The sequence below is a fragment of the Orycteropus afer genome, unplaced genomic scaffold (assembly GCF_000298275.1).
Source record: "Orycteropus afer afer isolate SDZICR_OR568_19922 unplaced genomic scaffold, OryAfe1.0 scaffold00110, whole genome shotgun sequence".
NCBI lineage: Eukaryota > Metazoa > Chordata > Mammalia > Tubulidentata > Orycteropodidae > Orycteropus > Orycteropus afer.
Genome location: NW_006921697.1, coordinates 2191989 through 2210053, shown reverse-complemented (window position 1 = coordinate 2210053; position 18065 = coordinate 2191989). Strand labels below are relative to the sequence as shown.

The 18065-nt window shown below is 37.5% G+C and overlaps 1 protein-coding gene across 1 annotated transcript in view; it reads right to left on the bottom strand.

Moving 5' to 3' along the window:
* Positions 1-17050, bottom strand: part of FBXO38 (F-box protein 38) — a 60268-nt gene extending 43218 nt beyond the window's left edge. Inside the window, exons 1-7 of the mRNA XM_007943581.2 lie at positions 16923-17050; positions 15691-15824; positions 11404-11567; positions 11021-11186; positions 4418-4555; positions 3012-3149; positions 380-473 (exon numbers count right to left, since the gene is read on the bottom strand). Of these exons, the coding sequence (XP_007941772.1) occupies positions 380-473; positions 3012-3149; positions 4418-4555; positions 11021-11186; positions 11404-11567; positions 15691-15824; positions 16923-17050 (962 nt within the window). The remainder of the gene's footprint in view (positions 1-379; positions 474-3011; positions 3150-4417; positions 4556-11020; positions 11187-11403; positions 11568-15690; positions 15825-16922) is intronic.
* Between the last annotated feature and the right edge of the window lie 1015 nt (positions 17051-18065).

The window sequence follows — 18065 nt, the reverse complement described above, 5'->3', positions numbered from 1 at the left end:
TTGAGAAACTAACAGAATTCAGAAAATCATCCAGAGACTGAGACAACAGTTCTTGAGAAGGCTGTAGACATGAAAGCTTCAGTGTCCAGTTCTGCTGCACTCTCAGGCACTTCTGAACAGTTGGCTGCTTTTCTATGATAGGAGACCACTCCCTTCCAGAGCTTGCTGGGTCCACAGTGCAGTTCAACTGGACACCAGTTTTAATACAAAGACTACCACTATGTGATACTTAACTGAAATCTGAACAACTCTTTTGTATCTTAACAAATTTCATGAATAAACTTCATATACATCATATACACGTTCCCCAAAATTTTGAAAAAAATAGAAAAAACACATAACGCTAAGACAAAAAACACAACATGAAGAGGAAACATACCTACGGGCAGCAGTGATGATGAGGTAACCAAGATCTACTTCAAGAGCATTTTTGCAAGCTCCCAAAACAATAGTGTGCAAATTTCTAAAACCACCTGGTTAAAAAGAAAAAGAAGCAGATAAATAAATAAATAAACATTAATTTGACCCAATCACTTTTAGAAAAGATTTCATACAAACTCAAGATGATGATTATTTATTTATAAATACATCTTAATATTTATTTTTTCCCATTCAAATTAGTATCTCAAGATGAATTTTCACTACTATTCATCTCCTAAAAAAATATGAAAATGGACACTGCCATTCTGATAGTATCTGCAAAGATATTCTGATTACATTTAAAAATGACTCCAAAAGAGTTAACTTTTAAGTAAGGATTTAGAAGACTAGCACAGCACTTGCATGATTCCTTTCCTATGCTTTTGTAACTTATATTTGCATTTAAAAAAAAATAACTGATTATTAATGTATAGCATCATTAATTTTCAGAGTATTAACTTTGCTTGTTTTCAACTTATATAAATAAAATTAGTTTGTACATATATTTTTTTAAATTGGGCTTTGGGTGCAAATTTACAGAGCAGAATTCGTTTTACATTCGTCTAGATTCAGTTTCACTCCCCAATTACCATCCCCAACCCTAACCTACTCTCCTCTTCTCCCTTCCCAGTGGCCCCCCCCCCCATGCCTATGCCCTCTTAGTTACACACTTCTTTCTGTCTGTCCAGCTTTTCCTCTGTGTGAATGTTGCCCCTCTGGTGCCCCATGGCTGACTGTTCCAAGGGGTGTTATCTCTGTAGAGTAGGTGGGTACATAGCCCTAGGTTGGGGATTTCACATATAAGTCTTAGTTTGTATACTTTTGTGTCTTGCTTCTTTTACTAAACATTTTGTTTATAAGATTTATCCATGCTGTTGCATGTGGTTGTAATTTTCAGTTCTCATTGTTGCATAGTATTGCATTGCATGAATATGCCACATTTTAATTATCTATTCCTATTGCTGATAGAGGGACTTCTGGTAGCTTAGTGCCTAAGGCACTTGACTGCTAATCAGAAGGCTGGCGGTTCAAACCCACCAGCCACTCCTCGGAAGGAAGATGGGGCAATCTACTTCCGTAGTGATAATACCTCGGAAACTCAAGGAGGGGTCGCTATGAGTTGGATCCGACTCTAAGGCACATAACAACAACAAATTGCTGACAGAAGGAGCTCTGGTGGTATTGCTGACAGGTATTTGTTTCCATTTGGGACTTTTATGAAAAGTGCTGCTATGAACAATCTTGAACCATCTTCTGATGAACATATGTTTACATTTCTGTTGGAAAGCCAGGAATGCAACTGCTGATGTGTGTACCTGCTAAACAGTGTTTCCTAAGAAGCAGTGTCAATTTACACACTCACCAACAGTGTATGAAAGTCTATGCATCTCCATCCCCTTGACTCAATGCAATCACATATACTTAAGCCAGGATTAACTAACTGATAAAAATTTTTAAAAATACAGTGCTTAATCTTCATTATATTTTAACAGTATTAAACAGTAATGTCCATTTGTTACCAAGGTTATGGTATTTGATGATTATCATCTATATTGTGGACAAAGTTAGATTTTTATTTTTAAACAATTTATTATGTACCTAGCTAAACTTCTCTGTATTTCTGTTGAGATGAAGAAGATGCTTAACATTTAGCACATTGTTACATATCACTATTTATTTATAGTTAAGGAATCTAAAGAGTGAAGTATTTTTTCTTTTAAAAAACATGATATGATAGATGGATTAGTACCCAGGTAATAAAGACAAAGCATATATTACAAAGAACTAAAAGAAAAAAAAAAAAAGGTAGATACTAACAGTACTAATGCTTGAGTTCTTTAAGAGGCCTACGAGTATGTCTAACTCATAAAACTCGTTCTCTGATTCCCAAAGGCACTAGGAATTCCTGCTAACATTTCTCTACGTATTATATATTTATAAACGAATTGTATTGTTAACTAAAACATACAAATGCAATGCATTGCCCTAGAGTTGGATCTGACTCATAGCGACCCCTCCTTGAGTTTGTGAGGCAGTTGTTGTTGTTGTTATGTGCTGTCCAGTCGGACCCGACTCATGGTGACCCCTCCTTGGGTTTCCGAGGCAGTATCACTATGGAAGTAGATTGTTCAACCTTCCTTCTGAGGAGTGGCTGGTGGGTTTGAATCGCCAGCCTTCTGGTTAGCAGTCAAGTGCCTTAGGCACTACGCTACCAATGACTCGATAGCACATAACAATAACCACCTTCCTTCTAAGGAGTGGCTGGTGGGTTTGAATCGCCAGTCTTCTGGTTAGCAGTCAAGTGTCTTAGGCACTACACCACAGAGCTCCCACTGTTAACTAAGTAATAATTAATGATAAGCCAAAAACATACCTTATCACTCTACTATTTATTATGAGAAGTTTTAACATTGCATAAAAAGGAAAGGATGCCTACCCTCATGATTATGCTCTATCAAAAACACCATAGAAAATGCAAATACTGACCAGTTTAAAAAAAAAAAAAAAAACTTAAGAAAAGTTAAATAAAACCTTAACAGATTTTTTAAATTGGTTTTTAAAATACGTAATAACTAAAGAAAAATGAGTACCTGATCTCCAACTGTCTTCAACTACATGTTGGATAAGACCTCCAAGGAAAGGAACTCTAACCATTTCTAAGTGTTCCAAGTTTCGGGCTGAGGCTAAGCCTGTTACTAAAGGGACATATTTCAAGGAATTTGTGGGTCCTGGAGAAATAAGAAAAAAATTTTCAATTGAACAAAATAAACTGTCTTAAAGATAACATTTTCAAACAAGCAACTTATAAATTCTATGACCTAAAATGAAAGCCAACTAGTTGGTTTTCTGTGATTTACAATTCTTGTCACAAATGGAAGTATGAGTTAGCCTGTTAACGGTTACATATTTATTCAGTATAAGGATTTTTCAGTAACACTGAAAAATTACTTAGTATTTCGTATTTTTTTCTTTTATGTAAATTCCCTGAAGTCTCAATAGTTTTAAGCTCAAAATAACTAATGGGATATGCCAAGTTGAACTTTTCATCCTTCACTCAAGTAAACACCTCACTCATTTAAACAATATCTACATAAATAGTCTTGTATTAGGTGCCAGTAAAGATAAGTAAGATACAGTCCTGTCTATCAAAGAGCTTGAAATTTACAGAGATAAAACTAACAAGAATAGTTACAAAAGGGCAGAACATAATCAAGTATGAAAATAAGATGTGCTATATTCCATTAAAAAAAAAAAGAAAAAAGGAAGAAAGGAAAGAAAGAGAGGAGGAAAAAAGAAAGGTAAGAAAAAGTACAACTTGAAGGATGTGACTAAATAAAGAGGGATAAGGGCATATGAGGATAAGGTAAAAGATTCTAAAGTACCAGCAGAGACACTGAGGGAGAAGCTGGTATGATTGCTAGGGGACAGTAAACAGGCAAACTTGACTATAAGAGAAATTATTTATTAGAAAAGAATCAGAAATAAGGGTAGCAAACAAGAGGGGGCCTGGTTATTATGAACTTTGAATATTAAGCAAAGTAGTTGTGACTTGCAGCTCTTAGGGCAACAGGGAGCTAAAGGCTTCTGAAGAGAACAATATAGTAATAAAGGCAATATTTAATGTGGATTAGGTTAGACAATTATTTATATCCTAGACCTGAAGAAGACCTGAGGCAAAGAAAGCAGACAGAAGTCTAGTACAACAATCTAAGAACGAAGTAATAAGTGCCAGTTAGAGACATTTTGACATTTTTCTTGCTAAGCATTGAACACAACTCATGTTTCTAATAAACATCTTTAAAATGAAAGTACATATAATACTCTAGTAATAATGATATAACCTAATTTATAAGTTACAAGTTAAGTTACAAAACATAAATAGTAAAAGAATAATATAATTTCATTTACAAATGTATTCGTGGATTATGCATTAGGATATTTTTAGAAGTGTGTGTGCATGTGTGTATATATTTCCACCATAAGCACGTATTATTACCTGCACAGTTCCTCATGACAAAAGTTCGTAAACTGATGCAAAGAAAGTCTTTAAATGGCTGTGGTTTAGTAAGTCTGACCCATTTCATATAAAGATGCCTTAGCATTGGAATGCAAGGAATTTCAGGAACATTCACTCCTAAAATATATAGAATAAAGAACAAAGAAGAATATCACTAAAAGACTGTGTGTTTTTTGTATAAGTGAAAGAATCTGTTTTCAAATGGGAATTCATCCTTTGTAGAAATTTTTATCAAATAAAGAATTACCAAATTTTATTCAAATAAAATGTCTATCAAGTTTAACTTATTTAAAACAAGCTTTTAAAGAACAATTTAAACAAACTATAAAGATTACTTTGTTATTTTATTAGCAAAAGCATATAGGAAAATGCAATTTAAAAAATATTTATATATTTTCTAAACATAAATCTTAATTATATCCTTATAATTCTCTCAGGCTACTTTGCCCAGAAGATGGGAAATGAGAGCAGGTTACTAAAAACATACTGTGGAGATATAAAGGAACTACACAAATCTACTATTTTGCTACCAATTCCTGCTACTCCACTGATGAGAAAACAAAATTTCTCAGCACAATGGCTAGCTACTGGCCAAGTGACTGGAAGAGATCCATCGTTGTACCTATTCCAAAGAAAGGTGATTCCACAGAATGTGGAAATTATTGAACAATATCACACACAAGTAAAATCTTATTGAAGATAATTCAAAAACGGTCACAACTGTATATTGACAGAGAACTTCCAGAAATGCAAGCTGGATTCATAAGGGGATATGGAGTGAGGGATATAATAGCTGATGTCACATGGATCTTGGCTGAAAGAAAAGAATACCAGAAAGATGTTTACTTGTGTTTTATTGACTATGCAAAGGCATTCAATTGTGTAGATCATAACAAACTGTGGATAACAATAAGAATGGGAACTTCAGAACACTTAATTGTACTCATAAGGAACCTGTACATAGACCAGGAGGCTGTCATTTGAACAGAACAAAGGGATACTGCATAGTTTAAAATCAGGAAGGGAATGCGTCAGGGTAGTATCCTTTTACCATTATTCAATCTGTACACTGAGCAAGTAATCTGAGAAGTTGGACTATATGAAGAATGTGGCATCAAGATTGGAGAAAGACTCATTAACAACCTGGGATATGCAGATGACACAACGTTGCTTGCTGAAAGTAAGGATGACTGGAAGCACTTATCGATGAAGATTAAAGACTACAGTATGTAGTATGGATCACACCTCCATAAAGGAAAACAAAAATCTTCACAATTGGACCAATAAGCAGTATCATAATAAATGGAAAAAAGACTGAAGTTGTCAAAGACTTCATACTGCTTGCTTCTATAATCAACACCAACGGAAGGAGCAGTCAGGACATCAAAAGACATATTGCATTGGGCAAATCTGCTGCAAAAGACCTCTTTCAAGTGCTGGAGAGCAAAGGTATCTCCTTGAAGACTAAGATGTGGCTAACTCAACTCATGGTATTTTGAATTGCCTCATATGCATGTGAGAGCTGGACAAGGAATAAGGAAGACTGAAGAAGAGTTGATTCTTTTGAGTTGTGATATTGGTGAAGAATACTGAAAGTACTATAGACTATTAAAAGAACTAACAAATCTGTCCTGGAAGAAATGCAGCCGGAATGCTCCTTCGAAGCAAGAATGTCCAGATTTCGTCTTACTTACTTTGGTCATGTTGTCAGAAGGGACCAATCTCTGGAGAAGGATATCATGCTTGGTAAGGTGGAGGGTCAGCAAAAAGGAGGAAGGCCCTCAACAAGATGGACTGACACAGTGGCTACAACGATGGGCTCAGGTATAGCAGGGATCATGAGGGTGGCACAGGACCGAGTAGTGTTTTGTTCTGTTATACATAAAGTCACTCTGAGTCAGAGATGACTCAATGGCACATAACAACAAACAAAAACGCTAGCTGTCTTGAAATATTGTGGTTTCTAGAAAATATTCAGAGCTAGAGCTTGAAGCTGTGTTAAGAATGTATGAATTGTAAAGATCTGTAAACATAGAAGCCAGCATACATGGATCTGAGAATGTGAGAAACCTGCGTCATTAATTGCAGCATTTCAAATTGATGAACGTATCTCATGCCTCTGCTCCATGAGTGGCTTAACATTAGGAATCATGCCAACAGAGGACCATGTCTGACAGAAAGGGGATATACAGTTGGGGAGGGAAAGGGTATAGGTAGATAAGGAAAAAGAAACAATGTACGATAGCCTGTGAATTCTAAATGAATGGAAGCAACTAGAAAAATGTGCCCCTAAGACTCTGTAGGCTACCGACAAGCCAAGGAGATAACACGAGATTGTGAGAGAAATCCAACAATCCAGGGTGATAGCACTGAACCACCAGCAGGTGGCAAAACTAGTTCAGTGCACTGCTAGCAAAAAACTACAGAAGGCAAGACTGGAGTACTTATCGGTTGGGTTGGTTTTTAAAAAAGGTAAACTCTACACAATATTCCTACTCTTAATATATAAACATTAAACCTTAATGTGTCCTCCCCTAAAGCTAGATAACATTAAATTTGAACTATCCACACACATTGTATGGCAACTGATGGGAATCAACACTAGGGATGAGATCAAAGAAAAGCAGAGGAAATGAAATACACACTGAAATCTAACATGCAGAAGTCACAAAATTAAATTTAGTATCTAACAAGGATAGTGGCAGTACTGATTAAGAAAGGTAGCAAGGGTAAGAAAGACAATCCACATTTTGTCATAAAACCCACTCTATACAAAGTACACAAATACTTCCCCAAGTTAATTAACTTCTTATACACCTTTGTATCACCATCACACAGTTAAGAGTGAACTACTGAATTACTCAAATGAATTAATGCCTTTCAAATTTACCAAGCACTTTTATTTGCAATGAACTGTGATAGGTGTCATGGAAAATATAAAGATATAAAAGAAACTAGTCACTGACTTAAGTTATTACAGAATCCCTTTATCATTTAAAAACTCAATTTCAAACTAGATGTCCAAGACTCTAATCAGAATCACTCCCTGATCTTCTAAATGAAGGATTGTAAAGATTTTTTACTCTTCTTTGATAAATGTGTACGTATATTTAAGACTTACTCCTTATCAACCCATATGCCCTTCCCTCACCACCTGAACATGCCAGTTTCAAAAATCTCCAATTCTTCAGGACCATCCTCAATACCCGAATTAATTCTTGGAATATACCAGATATTCAATATACATACTCTGAATGAAACAATATTGTTGTTGCTAAGTGAGCATGACTCAATTCCAACTCATAGTGATCTATGTACAACAGAACAAAACACTACCCATTCCTGCACCATCCTCACAATCACTACTCTGTTTGAACACAATGTTGTAGCCATTGTGTCATCCATTTTACTGAAGGTCATCCTCTTTTTTGCCGACCATCTTCTTTACCAAACATGACCTTCTCCAGGGACTAGTCCCCACTGAAAGTATGGCTAAAGTAAGTGAGACAAAGTCTCACCATCCTCCCTTTCAAGAAGCATTCTAGATGTACTTTTTTCAAGACAGGTTTGTTGTTCTCCTGGCAGCCCATGGTACAGTCAACATTCTTCACCAACACTGTAATTCAAATGCATCAATTCTTCAGTCTAGTTCATTGTCCAGTTTTCACTTGCATATGCTCACTGCCATAGAGTCAATTCAACCCCTAGTGTCCCCTCGTTGGGTTTCTGGGGTGGTATGTCTACAGAAGTAGATTGCCCAATCTTCCTTCCAAGGAGTGGCTGGTGGGTTTGAACCACCAGCCTTCTCGTTAGCAGTTAAATGCCTTAGAAACTGAAAATACGACAGCTTGTGTCAAGTATATCTTAGTCCTCAAGATGACATCTTCGTTTTTTTAACACTTTAAAGAAGTCTTTTGCAGTGCAATACATCGTTTGATGTCTTGACTACTGCTTCCATAGGTATTGACTGTGGATCCAAATAAAATGAAATCCTTGACAACTTCTATCTTTTCTCCCTTTGTTATGATATTGCTTATTGGTTCAGTTGTGAGCATGTTTGTTTTCTTTATGTTGACATGTCAGGCTGCAGTCTCTGATCTTCATCAGTTCATCAGTGCGTGCTTCTTCACTTTCAGCAAACAAGGTTATGTCACCTACAAATGGCAGGTTGTAGATGAGTTTTCTGCCAGTCTTGATGCTGCATTCTCTTCATAAAGCCCAGCTTCTAGGATTATTTTTTCAATATACAGATTGAATAAGTATAGTGAATGGATACAACCCTGACACACACCCTTCCTGATTTTAAACCCCCTGTTCTGTTGGAACAGCTGCCTGTTGTTCTATGTACAGGTTCTACACGAGCACAATTAAGTGTTCAGGAATTTCTATTCTTTTCAATGCTATCCATAATCTGTCATGATCCACAAAATCGAATGTCTTTGCATAGCCAATAAAACAGAAGTAAACATATTTCTGGTATTCTCTGCTTTCAGTCAAGATTCATTTGACATCACCAATGGTAGTCTTTATTCCACATCCTCTTCTGAATCTGGTTTGAATTTCTGGCAGTTCCTTATCCGTGAATTGCTGTGAGCAATTTGACTGATCTTCAGCAAAACTTTATTTGTGTACAATATTAATGATATTGTTTGATAATTTCTGCATTCTGTCAGATCACCCTTCTTTGGAATGGGCACAAGTGTGGATGGATCTCCTCCAGTTGGTTGGCTGGGTGGCTGTATTTCACATTTCTTGGCACAGATAAATGAGCACTTCTAGTGTTGCATACATTTGTTGAAATATCTGAACTGGTATTCCATCAATTCCTGAAGACTTATTTTTGGTCAATGCCTTTACTACAACAGAGCTTGGATTTCTTCCCTCAATACTACTGGTTCTTAATCATATGCTATCTCCAGCAATGGCTAAAAATCGACCAATTCTTTCTGGTATAGTAACTGTGTATTCCTTCTTTCCTTCTTTTGATGCTTTGTGCATTGTTCAGTATTTTGCCCATAAAATCCTTCAACAGTGCAACTGAGGCTTGAATTTTTTTCTTCATTCTTTCCACATCAGTAAAACCAAGCATCTTTAATATCAAGTAAGTAAATATTAAAGGTCAGACTATTATTGGTGTATTGGTTACCTCTGTCCTACTCTAACAGAAAATATACCACAAATGGGATGCTTGAACAAACAGGAGCTTATTCTCTTACAGTTTGGAGGCTTTAAGTCCGAGTTCAAAGTGCCAGGCTCTAGGGGCTGGGTGAAAGCCCCTCAACCCTGGGCTTCAGCTCTGCCTCCTGCTTCTGGCCTACTGGAGCTAAAGGCTTTTCATCACTTGGACAGCTGCTGGCTGCTGAGACTGGCAAGCCCAAGGCTGACAAGTAAAAAGGCACAGTCCTGATGTTACCAAATCACATGGCAGGCTGCTGAACGATGACATGGCTACATGTAGTATTCAAACGTGCCATAAGTTAGAGACCATTCCCAAGGCTTCTCCTTACATACAGGAAGCAGACCACATCCGTAAAGCAGCTAGCTACTCAGCTGCTCCCAGTAGATTCCACCATGGAGTGGATTACCAATCTCATCATGGGCAATACTACATCCAGCTGCCCAGCCACTCAAACAGGCCCAGCCAAATTGACATAAAAACTACCCCAAAATTCCTTGGAGTAATCTAAACCAAAGATGGAAAAATAAATTTAAGAAAATATCTCTTCTTTCTCATCATTTACCTAGGTTGGAATCATTTGAATATACTGTGATCACTGCAAACAAGAGCCTCTGGAAAAGTCTCATTTCCCTTCTCATTTCTTGGGGGAAAACATTAGTAGCAGCATTTTCCCCTGGCTTTGTACTGAAAGACATAGGTAAATTTTTTGTTTGAAGAGGACAAAAGAAAACTAAAGGAAAGCTAAGATTTATTTTTCTCAATTTTAAAGAGGAAACAGATTTATTCTGTGATGTTCTAGAGCTGTGCTATTTAATAGTCAATAATTACATGTGGGTATTTAAATTTAAATTAATTATATTAAAAAAAATAAAATTTAGTTCCTCAGTTTCACTAACCATCAAACCAAAAGCCAAACCAATTGCTGTCAAGTTAATTCTCATTCATGGTGACCCCACGTACAGCAGAGTAGAACTGTCCATAGGATCTTCAGAGCTTTGATCTTTTAGGAGACTGCCACCACAGAGGGTACTGTATCAGACAATACAATCAGAGAACATTTTATCAAAGAAAATTGATACGTCCTCCTCTATGGGGCAGAACTAGGACTAACAGGTTGCTATCAGAGAACAAGGGTAGGAATTTGGTTCACTTTTTTTTTTTAAAAAAAAAAAAAAGGACTTTCAAAACAACCTGAACTATCCTTAAAGAAAATAGTTTGCTTGTGAAGTGGTATTCTTATTGTTTTTTTTTGAGGGCTTTTTAATGAGAAATCTGAATTTTCATACATGTTTCACAAGCATTTTTTTGGCATTGTCCATCAACAAAGCCATTTCTAAAATTATTCAGTGAATATTCAGTAGCATTTCAAGGAGTCACGAGTGACCCAAGAAACATGTACTCACCCACTAAATGTAAAGTTTGAATTTTGGCTCCTATAGGAATTTTCAGTTTATTTTCAGGAGGAATTGGAAATGCTCCATTACGATTACGAAATTTCCCCAAAATATGAACATGCGGCATATATGTCCAAATAGATTCTACCAACTCCAAATGAGAAGTCTCCACACCCTAGAAAATAATGCCAAAGCAAGTATGAGAAAAGCTTTTAATTTACTAACCAAAGCTTCTATTTCTGTATCCTAAGGTGTTAAATATGTAATGGAACTTAATTAAAATTGTTACGGACAAAATTTGCATGTGAGTGAATATGTTCTCTTTTACCATTCTTTTGGTTTATTATTGCATCAATCAGGTGGTATCAAAATGTTCAGTCAGGTGCACTCACCACTAAGTTTGGGCATGCCTGCAAAGCTTCTAGGACTCCTGGAATGCTAAAGGCTTCATGCCCCCGTACCCGTCGCCTCTCAAGGTATCTGGGGTGAAGGCCATAAAGCTGTTCAACATCTGGCATCTTCTTCAACAGTGTTAGAAAACTGGAATCTGTAAAGCCTGAGAAATTCAGAAGTATTTAGAGCCAAGTTCATCTTTTTATTTATCAACATTTACTATGCACCTGTAATTTTTATCAAAAATTAAAAATAAAATGGTTTTCTTATCATAAGGCTAAAACTACAGCTGAACAATATTGGTTGCAATATATTCCTTTGATAACTGGGGAAATGTGTCAGAAATACCATATTCTTAGTTAATACTTCACAGATGAGGTTTTTAATTTATTGTTTTTAAGGACAGAATGCTTTCTGCAACTAAGAACACACTTTTAATGCAGACAACTTGTACCTGTTTGCTTGGTGGATGGGGAGGGGTCACTCACCTGGTCAACACCAGCCTCTGCCCCTCCCCAAAGAGTCTCTCAGGTCTGTGAAACCTCTAGGACTCTGCTTAAGAAATGAATACATGATCTTCACCTTCAGGAAGTTCACCAAAACATGCAAACCCACTGCTGTTGGGTTGATTCTGACTCACAGAGACCCTTTAGGACTGAAAAGAACTGCCCCATAGGGTTTTCATATCTTTATAGAAGCAAACTGCCTCATCTTTCTCCCCCAGTTCAGCTGGAGAGTTTGAACTGCTGACCTTTTGGTTAGCAGCAGAATGTTTTAACCACCATACCACCAGAGCTCCTTCAGGAAGTTCACAGTTCTTACTTAATCCCTGTCTCAAACTAGGTTCCTTTATCTACCCATTGCCTTATTATTATTTTGTCTTGGGTTTAACCATAACTCCAATGCAGAGGCAAAACTAGGGTATGGCACATGCTTTGGGCACCACTCGGGGTAGGGGGCCCACAAATAAGCAGTTTTTATTAGCCATCACAGTTTCTATCACCAATTGTAGAGATCATTTCAGTAATTTAAAACTAATGACCGTAGGTGCTATTTTCCAGAGATATGCCACTGCTCCTCTGGCCATTTTAGACAATTCATTCTTTTGAAGAAGACAGATGCAGGTTAGCTAAGAAAACAGTAACAATTCAGATTCACAGGCTGCTGAACTCACAGGAAGCTAGTTATCTGGCAGGCCAGCTGTGATCCATAGTAGGAATCAAAAAAATGGGAATGCAGAGGTTACTTCCACAGCAGGAGCTACTGGTTAGATAACTAGGGAGACAAGTCTCATACATGTATTTTATCTATCACTGAGGCTTTTGTGTTTTTCTTCCTTAATGGAGGCTGTTAGAAAATCAACTGCCTACTAAAAAAAGCAAATATAAATATTACCTCTCAAACATAAAAATGACTTAAGTCTTTACTAAAGTTTTTGAAAGTTGTTCCATTTGTGTACGGCTAGTCCCGGTGTTATGTAAATTTCAGAATCACAAAACTAAAGAATAAGAGACCCTGGTGCGATACAGTGACTTACTTAGTATTTCCCTTTCAGCCATGCATGGTTTTGTAATTGCCACACAGTGATTGGGGGGTTCTATGTAAATAAGGTACTTGTGGCTCACCAAAAGGAACACACAGTTTGCTAATAACGCAAATAAGGTACATGGAATCCTAACAAGATTAGTCAGTTTTGCCATTCTGCTAGGCTTAAAAAGAAAGTCAATCCCAGAGCAGGGAGGAGAACTCACTACTACCAAGAAAAAAAGCCAAGAGTGGAGAGCATTCTTTGGATGTGGGTTTCCTGCATTAAGAACCTCCTAGACCCAGGAGAGAGAGAAAGCTGTAATACAAAAAAGACACAAGATGGTGAGAGGAGGCAGCAGGAAAACCAGGAGACCAGCAAAAGGGAGAGTGGTGGGATTCCCAGCCTATGGAGTAAGGTGGCTACAGTGGGCATGCTAACCCATGGAATGAGAGAGCCGAGTGCCTTTGGGCAAGAGGCCTGCTTGCAGAGTGGGAGTTTCTAGCACTTGGTGGAGCTAGGTTCACCAACTGATAGAACAAGGGAGCTGAGTGCCTTGGGGTGGGAGGGTTGTTTGCAGAGTGGGATGCCTCCAGCACTTGGTGGCCAATGGACCGAGCAAAAGAGTTGAGCACCATCCCAAGTGAGTTTGAACCACCAGCCTTCTGGTTAGCAGTCAAATGCCTTAGTCAAATAAAGTAGTTCTATCACCTTTACAGAGTTGTTACGAGAATCCAGATACATACACATACAAGTACTATACAATCACCTTGTTGTTGTTGTTGTTGTTGTTATGTGCCGTCGAGTCGGCCCCGACTCATAGCAATCACCTTAGCTGTCATTATTATACAAGGAATTAGAGCTTAACCTCCAGATAGGAGAATATGCCAGGTGACATCAATGAGTACAGTTAGTAAGATCTTATTCTAGGCTAGAAGCTGTTTGTTCTTTTCTTTTATGTTCCTTGGAGAGATAGGAAGCTGAAAAGAATTTATCACAACTTGAAGTCAGCAATGTGCAGACAAATTCTCTTCTAATTTGCTGAATAGAGATATTAATGCTAAGGCAGTTACCACACAGGTGCTGTGCTACCCTGCTTCTTCATATACTGCATTAATCCTATTTCCAGAATTCCCACTAGACTAACGGACCTCTGCTTAAGCAAATCTAAAGTAAGAGCAAGACAGTCAATTCACATTGCCCCATTTTTTCTCTCTCCTGCAGGAAAAGATCACTGTCTGGGATAATATGAATCCTTTTCACTTGGGATGGCTTTTTTAAGTATTTGAAGACAACTGTGTTTTGTCTAAGGAGCTCTGGTGGCATATGGTTATAGCACTGCACTGCTAACCAAAAGGTTGGCAACTCAAACCCACGAGCCACTCCACAGGAGTAAAATGAAGCAGTCTGCTTCTATAAAGATTTACAGCCCTAGAAACCTTACAGGACAGTTCTTCTCTGTCCTAAAGGGTCGTTATGAGTTGGAATCAACTCAGTGGCAGTGGGTGGTGGGTTAGTTCATCTCTCATCAAGTTAAATTCTAGCCTCAGTGTTGGTAATGCTTTTCACAACAAAGTATAGAGCTGATAATTACTTTAGCCAAATAATAGGTTACTGATGACCCTCTTAAAAGGATATAGCACCTGAAACTGTATAATATTCTAGTATTCCAGAGAGTCTGACCTCTGTAGAATGGAAAATAAACTATTATCTCTCAGCCCTTTATTTCTATTAAGCTCTCACTGCCCACTACATTTTACAGTTTCTTGATTTGGACAGGAAAGAAGAAAAGACAGATTCAAAAAGATTAAAAAAAAGACAGATTCAAACCTGCTGAACAACAATAGCTAAAGGACACTAATTAATACATAGGTGTCAATTGAAAAGAGACCTCAATTGGCCTTTAATTTTAATTCTTTCCTATCAGCTATACTATGCTTAGCTAAAGCCATCAACTTTCTTTTCCAATGGCCTGTTCAACTGAGGTCTATTTGTTGTGGTTAGGCTGCTGTGAATTCTTCATCTGCAAGGTAGGTGTCTTATTTATTTGAGAATCTCCAGGACCTAACACCAACCAAACAAAATCCCTTGCCACTGAGTCAATTCTTACTTGTAGCAACCCTACAGGACAGAGTAGAACTGCCCCATGGGGAGGCCAAGGCCGTACCCTTCAAAGGCAGATTGCCCTATCTTTCTCCTGCACTGGTGGGTTCAAACCACCAACCTTCTGGTTTACAGCCAAGCACTTCACCACTGGGCCATTAGGGATCCTCAAGACCTGGAATAGGCTTCCTCAAAGTGGTTAAGAAAGGAAAGTCCGGCCCACTAGAGCAGCTTTACAAAAACAGATAAACATTTGTTTACGCAAAGGTGCAGTTAAGGTATACAGAAAAACTATGATGGAGAATATTACCATTCACCAGGAAAAGCATATAATAACATGCAGGATACTCGGTTTAATGTTAAGCACAGACTCAATATGTGTTTTCCAAACATATATTTTTGGAACAAACTGAAGTAATCTCTTAAAAAATAGAAAACAACAACAGCAAAAAAAAAAAAAAAACAGACCATTAAAACAATGAAGATTCAGGCAAAATGCATTTTACTAACTTACATCTTTAAGTTTTAATTGTATAAAATCCAGTCTTCCTATTTATATTGTGACATTCAATGCCTTTGAGTATTTGATAGCATAACTTTTTTCAAAACTTATTTTCCAATAGGGCTCTACTGTACTTTACAAGCTAAATACACTTACCACTTGGCATGTATTCCCACCACCTCCCTGCACAGAGATCCACAACTCTCACAACTCTCAGATACAGGGTCACTGCTTCCTTTAGCTTCCGGGAAAGACATTCCATACACATGATATCCTGCAGAGGGAGGTACCTTTGTGAGAGAAAGAAACTCGTATTTAGCAATGGGTAAGCACTTACCCTCACCAACAGGTTATTTTTTTCCTTCCTCCATTCTATCCCTCAAACAAAGTTAAGATCAAGGTATACAAGATATGGTTCTTGGTAACATTCACAGGGTTTTAAGGTCAGTATATAAGGGTATACTGGCTGTTACTACCAACAGGTAAGTAAACAAATATTCAAGCCTGTAATGGCCAAATAAAACCAAGCATTAAGCTCTCTCCCATAGGGCATTTGACACAACCTGCCTTTCTCCTTTTAAGTTTTCATGAACAAAGAAAATTAAAAAAAGAAAGAAGAAAATCTCAGTGCATTTCCAAGTATGATAATAAGAAAACATAAAAATGATCAGAGAGATATGATCAATTTGAATATGGCCAATATTCCTTGATTTTACAAAACCCATTTCCTGTGGAGACTAAAAAGAAATTATTTTCTGCTCTCTCTCCACAACCCTAACTCCAAGAAACCACAACCTTCTCCATTAGTAAATAATGTATAATTTCATAGTATACAATTTCTTTCCTAGATCTTTTACTTTTTAAGCCACAAACTGATACAAATATTGCATAAGTATTAAGTGAGGACACTTCATCTGAATTACAACTTCCTCTTTTCCAATCTTCCTTCTCTTTCTTCCTTCCTGAAACGTTCAACTAAGTTCTATTTTTGTTCTCTATTTCCAGTAACACAAATATATTTTGAAAGATCATAAAATCTCCCTTATCTCTCTTTCACACGTAATACTGTAATAACAAAAGTTAACAGTTATCATTAACAAAACTTCCCAAAAGCCTAGAAATATTATATTCTAGACCAGAGCTGTCCAACAAACCTTTCTGCAACAAAGCAAATATTCTCTATCTGCACTGCCTGTACTGTCCTATACAGTAGCCACTAGCCACATATGGCTACTAAGCACTTAAAATAGAGCAAGTGCAACTGGGAAGCTAGATTTTAATTTTATTTAATTGAAATGGCTACAATACTGGACAGCATAGGTCTAGGGTTTGGGATTTGCTACTTATCCATTCTAGGTAAGTGAAAGTTGAACCCAACAAAATGTCACCTAAAGATATGGCAAAGCACTTCATGTGAAAGTTGATTCATATAGTCCTTTGTTTCATTTGATATTGCTTCCTCCAGGATTTCATTATTGATGAGACACGTTTTAACACTTTTCTTCCGTGGCCCCATTAGTGTGCCGTCTTCAGTATCAAACAGCAAATCTCCTTTTTTTACTTTAGTTCAAAGCTCCTAAAAGCAAGCAGAGAATAGAGGCCTGAAGAAGGACACCAAACCAAGATGCAAAACTTATTCTTACAGTACCTAGGTTCAGCAATTCTTATTTTAAAATACATACAGATCAAAACCCAAGACAAAAACATGCTGCTGTCACGTGGACAACTGTGAGTTACAGAGTAGAACTATGCCACAGGGTTTTCTTGGCTGTGATCTTTATGGAAGCAGCTCAATGGGCCTGTCTTCCATGGCGCTGCTGGGCGGGCTCGCCTTTTTCTTGATAGAGAAATAGAGAATGTAAGATAGAGAAGTAGAGAATATAAAAATGCATTATTTCAAATGAATGAAAACCCAGGAATCAGGAGTCCTGGATTTTAATTTGCACTTTGTTGCTTCCTGGATAACTCACTCAATGTGTCTAAGGGTCAGTTTCTTTAAAAAAGAAGGTAAAGGGAGATTTGAGGATTCTAGTCCTAGATTTGACAAACTACTTTCATGAACTTGAGTCAATCTTTTAAATTCTGGTGGCATAGTGCTTAAGGCACTTGACTGCTAACCAGAAGGCTGATGGTTCAGACCCACCAGCCACTCCTCAGAAGGAAGGTTGAACAATCTAATTCTGTAGTGATACTGCCTCGGAAACCCAAAGAGGGGTCGCTTTGAGTTGGATCCAACTCGAAGGTGGTGAGTTTGTTTTTTTTGGTACCTATAAAGTGAGAGGATTTGGCTACACTAGGGGATCACAGACACTTTTATGAATTTGATAGAAGCTATAGACTTTCCCAGGAGTTCCTCAATGGTGCAACAAGTAAACACACAGCTGATAACTGAAAGGCTGGAGGTTTCAGTCCACCCAGATATGCCTCAAAGTCCTAGATGGGTCTACTTCTAAAAAATCAGTCATTAAAAACCCTGAGGAGGACACGGGGCTGCCAAGAGTCAGAAATGACTCAATGGTGACTAGTTTGGT